This window comes from Gymnoscopelus braueri (genome assembly GCF_963280865.1).
Source record: "Gymnoscopelus braueri genome assembly, chromosome: 4".
In the NCBI taxonomy this organism is placed as follows: domain Eukaryota; kingdom Metazoa; phylum Chordata; class Actinopteri; order Myctophiformes; family Myctophidae; genus Gymnoscopelus; species Gymnoscopelus braueri.
The window spans coordinates 27,188,227-27,197,516 of record NC_137605.1 but is presented as its reverse complement, the minus strand read 5'-3'; the positions used below and the strand labels follow the sequence as shown (position 1 = coordinate 27,197,516).

Sequence of the window (9,290 nt, the reverse complement as noted above, 5' to 3'; positions counted from 1 at the left end):
ATCTTATGAAATAATTGTGGGAAATAAATGTGTTTATTGTTTTACATCGACTGTCATCTTTTAGCTGTTAAAGATCACTTGCAGATATATTTTTCCTGTTTTGGTTTCTTTGCAACTGTAGCTGACACATGTTTATAATTATACATATCCTACTGTGCATGTTTGAACTGACCTTAGGGAAATGCAGATAGTGATGAAAAATGATATTTTGTTCATATCATTTGGCCTTGATTGTGACTGCTTCTGTTTCTCCCTTCCGGTCTATGCGCTATTATTGTGTTTAGATGTTTTCTGTTTCTCCCTTCCGGTCTATGCGCTATTATTGTGTTTTGATGATGAGTGTCTGATTCTATAGCATCTACAAAAAGTTGTTTGGAACTTGCGTGTCAAATGATACCAGTTTGATGTGGTTTGTATGTGAGGGAGTGGCTAAACCGATTTGACCACAGATCAAAAACAAAAGAGAAGAGTGTTGCGAGTGACGTGAAGACTGTCAAGGACTGGTTGGTCCATCATCAACAGAGACAACAAGTTATTCAAGGTATTCTTTTTAAAAGTACTTTTTAAATGCACTAATGATGTCAAGATGTGGGCATGGCTATGCAAGTGGAATATAATTTGCAAATAATGATTTGATTCACTTACCACATTATTCTGTGTTTTTGACTTTTCATCTTTTATTCTGTATAGCAGAAACCTGCATAAATTATATTAACTTTTATGTTAAACTCATGACCCAGGATCATGGCCTTTAGAGGACATCACTGTTTTGTCCTTCAAGGTACTTTTGATTCTATCATTTTTTGGTTGTCTTATGCACATTTGTATATGGCTAGCTTGGGCTTGGGCTTTAATCAATCACCTATCTCAACTTCTGTCTTCAGTGGTTTGGAGTGCATTAGCGGTGGGTGAGAAGTGGAGTGTTGCCATTCCAACCCAGGTTTCTGCCTTCACTGGGTCTTGTGTGGTCATCCCCTGTTCCTTCACTCACCCAAGTTCTCACAAGCCCCATGATGTTGTTTGGTACCAGTATTCCAAGATGCGCTACCCATTGGTATACAGTAGGACTTGGCCACAAGACGTAATAGTGCACTTCAGAGGCAGAACTGAACTTATGGGCAATGCCGCTGATGGAAATTGTACTTTGAAGATTAATGACATGATTGCCCTGGACAATGGACAGGAAATCTATGCCTGGATCGATTCAGCTAAGTTTAACTTCTATGAGACGGTGGTAACCCTGGTAGTCACAGGTAACTGTCAGCTGACAAACAACACTTTCAATTACTCAGGAGTCAGGGATGTAATCAAATGCAGGAAACGCAGTGATCTTTGATGAGAAATATGTGTAGGTGATTGAATTTAAAACCTGGAAAACCTAGCATTGAAACATGCCATCCCTGTGAGTATTTATTTTTGAAAGGGGTGAATTACTAATGTCAGAAAAATGTCACTCACCATTTATGGTACCTTCTTGTATTTCACATACAATGTGCATACATATTATAAATATGTCTTCTTTTACAGAAACTGCAGCTAAGCCAGAAATGACTGTCAGCGGAGAGCAGGTGGAGGGACGCCATGTGAGGGTTTCCTGTGAGGTTATCCACTCCTGCCCCGCACATCCTCCCTCCCTTTCCTTTGGGAAGCAAGGAGGTGAGGCAGAGGTGAACGACACGGATGAGGGAGACGGTCGCTGGCGTCTCCGCTCTGTTTTTACATTCACTGCCAAAGCAGAGGATCATGGTAGGGTCATTGTGTGTGAGGTCATGCACCCAGGAGGACAGAGCGCTGCTGAAAAGTTAGTTCTCAACGTGAGCTGTGAGTACTGTCACCATTGTTGTTACAATGACCATGTTACTGTATCGTTAATGTGAGCTTTGCTTGTGCAAATAACCACCTTTTGAATAGATGAGGCTGAGAATACGTGTAGGTTTTACTCCGTGCAGTAGAGGGTGCTATTTCGTAATGATTGAGAAAACCACTACCTTGAGATCTTGAACTGAATCTTTTGTCCATTTAGTCATTAGAGCTATGGATTGGTGTACAGAGCAGTGAAAAACAGTCTCTCTCACTAAATGTGCAGCTTTGCCATGTCTTCTTGGTGAATAAGGTTACGTACAAAGGTAATGTGTACAAAGGAAACTCATTCTAAGCTCCTGTGTCAGCACCAAAATGAGGAAGAACTAATAATTAATACAAAGAAAGGAAAGTGAGCTGTTGCAACAGACGTCACTCTGAAACAATGTTGCATGCAATACTGTATGTTCCACAGTTGTGTTTTTATTTTGTGACATCGTCAATTTCCTCCACGTCCTCTGGCCCTATTATTACAGATTCCCCCAGGTCTGTGGACATCCGTGGAGACTTGACAGTGGTTAGAGTTGGTACAGATGTGTCCCTTGCATGTACCAGTGATGCTAACCCCCCTGCCAGTTCCTTCGTGTGGTACAGTGTGAAGGATGGCCTCTGCACAGCTCTGAACCACACCACAAAGACTATCACGGTCTCCAGGCTGAACCCTGACAAGAACATTTTCCACTGCACGGCAGTCAATGCTCTGGGCAGGGCCAACTCTTCAGCTGCTTATGAGATCATGGCTGAATGTGAGTTCTCAAAAGATGACTTTAACCACATGAACCCTAGCATTCCTATTCTGGACATGTCATCATACAGTAGATGAGCATTCGGTGAAAATAGGCAAACATTCAGCAAAAATAGCAGACCTATGTTTGGTGAAGAGATGTTGAGGGAAAAAGGAGGGGCGAAGTACACAGTCACAGTCAAGTAAGGTTTATTTCATGGTAGAACTAACGGGTCTATGGCAACATGCATGTATATTTCTATATTTCTATATTGCCAATCACCTAGAGACGGTTTCCAGTGTTCCCGAATGTCAGCTATTTACAATGTTACATTAGAGATTACTGTCCCTGCTGGAGATTACAGTCCCAGCTATCTTAATCCTGACTGAGGGTGAGGCTTGTTCATGTACCCAAATATTAACTTTATACATTCAGCGAAAATAGCAGACCTATATTTGGTGAAGAGATTTGATGTTGAAGGAAAAAGGAGGGGCGAAGTACAGGACCCTTGGGTACCCTGGTCAACAGGTATAATGGGGTTTAAGTGGTTAATTACACGTTGCCTGATTTCCCACTCAAATCGTTGCACATGGCAATTCATCATTCATTGTTTTTTTTCTCAGATGAGCCAACAATTTTGCCAGAGTCCAGCTGTTCCTATCACACTGGTCACATGGTGTGCAGGTGTTTAGTCAAGGCTCATCCTTCGGCTGCAGTGTTTTGGGAGGTAAATGGACAACAACAAGCCTCCACTTCTACTGCAGTCGACTCTCTCCCGAATCACGTAGTAGTGGACACTTGGTCCACTACAGATGCTACTCAGGACCTGTCTGTGACATGTATGGTCAACAACACCCACGGCCAACAAAAAAGACTTCTCAAAGTCTTTGTTAAAGGTAGTGAAATGTCTTCTTTGCAAAGATATCATTCAAAAGAAATGTCTCAAATTCAGTGCTTCAAATTAAGTGATATTCTCAATCTTAAAATGTATCATAGTATGGGATGGCCTCATTAATAGGAGCACACTTACATGGATATAACCTTTCCAGACCCTCCGACAAATGAGACCATTATCCAGCCACCAGCCCCTCCAACAAATGTGACCATCATCCAGCCACCAGCCCCTCCTACAAATGAGACCATCATCCAGCCACCAGCCCCTCCGACAAATGTGACCATCAACCAGTCACCAGCCCCTCCGACAAATGTGACCATCAGCCAGTCACCGGTGCGTTCGACAAATGTGACCATCATCCAGCCACCAGCCCCTCCGACAAATGTGACCATCATCCAGCCACCAGCCCCTCCGACAAATGTGACCATCAGCCAGCCACCAGCCCCTCCGACAAATGTGACCATCAGCCAGCCACCAGCCCCTCCGACAAATGTGACCATCAGCCAGTCACCGGTGCGGCCGATGGTGGGAGAAACTGTTACCCTCTCCTGCCTGGGCCAGGGCTACCCACCCCTGAGCTCCTTTAGATGGTACCAAATGCAGGGGCAACATGTCGTCCAGCGCAGCGAGAACACTGAGGACCTCTGCCTCATGGAGCTGACCAGAGACATTGGATCATTTCGTTGCTTAGCTGGGAATGACATGGGAGAGGCCAGCTCACCAGTCACAGCAGTCAATGTGGAATGTAAGTGACAATGCAAGGAGTATTCACCTTTAAATTATAATTCATATTTTATATTGCACTGACCATGGGACAGTTTGTAGCTGGGCTATTCTTACTCAAAGCTAAAATATAGATAATAGATGTTTTGTCATTATTAAATATTTTCCTGGGCTGCTCTATCTATATTTAGAACGTATTCTTTCTTTTAGCTTAGACACAGCCAAGTAATTTATTTATGGTAGTTTATTTCATGGTAGAGCTAACCGGTCTATGGCAACATATATTTCTATATCACCCAGAGACAGTTTCCAGTGTTCCCGAATGTCAGCTATTTACAGTGTTACATTAGAGATTACTGTCCCAGCTGGAGATAACAGTCCCAGCTATCTTAATCCTGACTGCTGGCGAGCCTTGTTCATGTACCCAAATGTTAACTTTTCTCCATCCTCTTCCATCAGATGCTCCAATCATCCTGCCATCCTCTTCATGTTCTTTGGTCAAGAACATCATCAGGTGTGAGTGTGTAGTTGATTCACATCCTCTGGGTAGCATCAACTGGACACCTTTGAACACGCATGCTAATGGCACACTCAACATTACTGCTCAGATGAACAGGAGGATCCTGACATCGGTTCTCATTCTCATTTCACCAGATAACGATAATGTGAACAATATCCTCTGTAACTCAACCAATGAACACGGAAGTGCTTTTGTCAAACTTTACGCTAGAGGCAAGTGAGCGCGCGCACACACACACACACACACACACACACACACACACACACACACACACACACACACACACACACACACATTAATAAATCTGGCCCTCATTGCACGGTTGTTCCTGATGAAGACAATGTTGTCTGGTATAGGTGAAACCTCATCTCAGTCAACCATCTATGGAGGAGTTGGAATTGCCCTGGTGCTTGGACTTGCCCTGCTGCAGTAGATGTCTCTACTGATCATGAAGGTATAGCACATTTGTTGTGATAGTGTTAACTCACAAAATATTAATGCAAATGTTTATACTTTAACGGAATACGCCCCTGTGTTTTCCCAGATGTGCCAGATTCCAGTATTAACTGGATATGACTTTCAAGGCCAGTATGACCAGCAAACACCTGATATCAACCATGGCTGTGCGACCAGATATGCAAATTAATTTGTTAACCACTAAAACCCTACTTTGTCGACAGGGGTCTGTACTCACACCCCTCCTTTTTCACCTCCACACAACACATCTTTGCTGAAAATAGCCGATCTACAAGCTCAACGCATTGCAAAGCTCGCTTTGCAATGCGTTGTGAGCTTGTAGATTGGCTACTTTCACCAAATGTTCGCCTATTATGACATGACCAAAATAAGGACTCGGTGTTTCATGTGGTTAGAATCATTAACATGGCAAATGGCAAGTGTTGTAGCAATTGTCTTGAAAACATTTGCAAGCTATGTGAAGTAAATGTTCTAAATGTCTATGAACTTCCTGTGTTAATACTATTAATACTGTATTGGTTTTGAATAAATTCTTCACTATGCGAGTTTTGTGCACCACAACTGTCCTTAAGGTGAACATGCAGGCTCAACGCTGTGCTGTGTGCGGTGCGTGCTAGAGACTTTATTTAAGCAGCCATTTGGTCATGTGTCTGTTCTAAACATGTATCTGGCCCCACCGTCACACCCAGCCACCGTGTGAAAGAAAGTGTGCGCTTCAGCATGTTGCATTGACTGCAGCAGTACTGCAAGCCTCTGCACATCCACAGTTCCAGAATGCTTGGTACAACAACAGACGAGGGGACTGTGGTCCAGCGGCCTCGTATCCCTGACACAACCCCACCCCCGTTGTCCCCCTACACTGCTCCCCCACCCCTACATGCTCTACACTCCCAAATGCTCCCACCTAGTTGAATGTGAAAGGGTCACGTGCTGCTTCACCCACCAGCTCAAGTGCATTTGTTCTGTGTAGATTGCTGTAAAGGATTTTGCCTCCATCAACAGAAAAGCGGAGGGGATAACTTTTTGGAATTCAGCCTAGGGGGTCCTCTTTGACATTTTGCTCAGTCCGGGCTTGCGCTCTTTCCCTGAGGAAAGGTTTACACTTAAAGAGGGTTTATTTATCCTGAAGAATTCAGGTAAGATGTACCCTAGTCTTTTGATAAGAGCTGATGAAATGGCCATTATTTGATACATGTTATGCAGTGCTACGGGCCGAGAGAACAGCCCTCACTGTGTGAGCCTACATCCAGCCTTCAAGGGTTAAGAATTATCCACTGCAGGCTTATAAATATAGGGTTAGTCAAAACAAAATTAAAGTCATTCTCTTGTGATTCCAGTTCATTCAAAAAGTATTTCAAAATATACATTGTGTACAATGATTGTGGCAGTACCCTGTGCATGCTCAACATCTCAGCTTTTGCTCTTCTATTTCATGTCACATGCACTGATAGACCTGTGATATTTACAGTCACAGCCGAGTTGGTTTGATGCTTAGCAAAGTAGTATGCCTTTTATTGTTATTATCCAAGACCACCAACAAGGCCTTTGCTATCTGTCAAAAGTCAAATATTGATTGTTTTGACAGTTCAACATCCTCCAATTGTTTTAAAATGTCTAATGGTTTAATATGGTTAGTGACAGTATTTCAAATATAGTTGCAAAACGTCACTGGACTTAATCTGGACTTAATTTTTAACATAATTTTTAACATAATCAAGATTGTCTATCAGAGCGCTGAAAAGAAGGTTCCCGTCTCATTCAGAGTTTTTATGAGGCATTTATAAACATCTGCAACCATTACATGGAGAGGTCCGTATTTAACCTCAAATACTGAACCTGTTTGTGTGCTTTGAATTTGCCTGATATGCATCATATCAATGTGTACAGCTAAGCTTAGGGCTTACTGTGGATATGTTTAGTAGGTAGGACACATTGGCTACTTCGTACAAGAAACACACAAATGTAACAATAGTGTATTATTAGGATTCGGGTCTGTCTCCTGTTCTTTTTGCCGTTATGTGTGATTACATTAGTTTTGTGCACAGTATTTGGTGTGAAATAATATGCTAAAATAGACATGGAAGTGTGTCTATGTGGTGTTTCCAATTAGCAGTGTTGAATGTGGTTATTGTGACATGTCTATTGCCCACAGACCAACGGTTTGTGTATTATGTCCATTACCTAGTAATATTTAAATATAAATAAATAAATACTAAAAAGGGACACTATTCACACTTTTAAACATTACCTCTACTCTATATGTTGAAAGGCTAATGTTATATTAATAGCCATAACTCTGATACATTTTTTTGTGTCTGAAATGCTGCTGATGTTGTGCTGAGAAGTTTACTACAGTGATGTCACTGGAGTAAAATCGGAACTTTTTTCTTTCTTATTTCCTGGTTTTCAGCCGCTACCCTTTGTGTCCATGACCTTGTTTGCTGTGTTTATGGTGAAATGGCTATATTGACTTGACTGTAGGAACACTGAGAGTTTTCTCCAATCAATTTGGATTGTATTGATTTATTCTATACATGTAATAGTGGTTTATTTTGGTCAGATAAGAAGGAAATTCAATATATTCATGTTTTTTCACATCATATGGAGTAGACCAAAAAGGTTTAGGCTGAAGCCAATGGCTTATTTTGCCTATCCTTGTCACTTAAAAAAATCTAACGTAAAGAAAAGCTACGAAAACAAGAAAGAAAAAACAGACAAATGTGATCACTCAGATTTACAAAAGAAAAAAAGAACCTACTGACAAGACTTGTAGATTTCTCAAAGTATCATCATATAGTAACATTCATATATAATACTATAGTAATAATTTTTATAACAAATATAATAGTACCTTGCTTGATACTACCATAGAAAGTGAAAATGATATGGTTATAGCGTTTATCATAATTAAGATCATTACAAAGCTGATATTCCTTTCAGTATTAATAATACACATTAATTATTTTTATTTATCAACTTTTTTAAATTAGTTTTGATCTACACTTTTTTTCATCGTCCAAGCCGTTCCAAAGATACACCCCTCTGACACTTAATACATCTACCTTTGTTGTTGGTTCTTGCCTTAGTCCCCTTAAAAGTACCAAATCCCCTTAGGTTATACCTGCTCTCTCTAGACTCAAACAGCTCATGGATACAGCATGGAAGCAGATGGTTCTGTGCCTTATACATTATGACTGCACTATTAGGGTCAACAAGATCATGTAGTTTTAGGGCGTTTGATTGAATGAAAATCATGATCATCAACAAATGAGTGAAATACTCTCTTAAAGGGATATTATCATGCTTTTGTTTTGACATTTGACACAACTTTTGTTTTCTGATTTGACACAACTTCATAATTGTCCCTTTTATAGTAATTTTACCCATTTTTCTCCCCAATGTAGTCGTTATGCCATGTTCCCCCAGGTCTGTGGACATCCGTGGGGAATTGCTCCCCATACAAAGAGAGATACAAGGCGAAAGAATAGGGCTGTGATATTTAAACGATCAAGTACACAGGTCAAATATACAGTGTTCCTGAGTGTATTGTGCAAAAATATCAAATGTTAAAATATAATTTCAGTGTATTTTTCACCTTTGGGTGGAAAATAGTGTAAGGAGAAGAGAAGGTCAAAAGTGCACTAGGGAGGTACAGTACTGCTTATGGACAGATATGTAGATAGTAGGTATACAGTACAGTCCAAAGACTGGCTGAGAACACCTGGAAGGGGGAAGCAACCAAGAAACTCTTTCAAAACCATCCACCATATCAGGAGGCATGAAACTAGTGCTAGTAGCAACCGGGAGTGAATAAGTGTTGGTCTCTGACCAATTCTACAAGATGGTACTGTAGTTGTAGTGGGTTCTTTCTGCATGTGTTGACTATAGAGAATCCTTCCTCCTCCCTAAACTTGGCCATATGGCTTTCCTGTTGAATACGTTTATGAACTAAAAGCAACAAAAACTGCTAAAGAAATATTAACTGCACAACGAAGCACCTCTGCCCCTTTTACTCTACTACTGCAACAATAACCATCTCTTCTCATTTACTGCACAGTGTGTGGAGCCTTCGCTGTTGCCGTCACTCAGG

General features: G+C 41.2%; 1 protein-coding gene across 1 annotated transcript; it reads left to right on the top strand.

The window, feature by feature from the left end:
* Positions 1–492: 492 nt before the first annotated feature.
* LOC308083538 (myelin-associated glycoprotein-like) lies at positions 493–5,156 on the top strand (the record flags this gene model as incomplete). Its single annotated transcript, XM_080425852.1, has 9 exons — positions 493–541; positions 741–781; positions 885–1,253; positions 1,528–1,746; positions 2,337–2,606; positions 3,209–3,481; positions 3,959–4,225; positions 4,663–4,935; positions 5,080–5,156. Exons 2-9 carry the CDS (start codon positions 745–747, stop codon positions 5,154–5,156), a joined length of 1,785 nt encoding a protein of 594 aa, XP_080281978.1. The 5' UTR covers positions 493–541; positions 741–744.
* Positions 5,157–9,290: the final 4,134 nt, after the last annotated feature.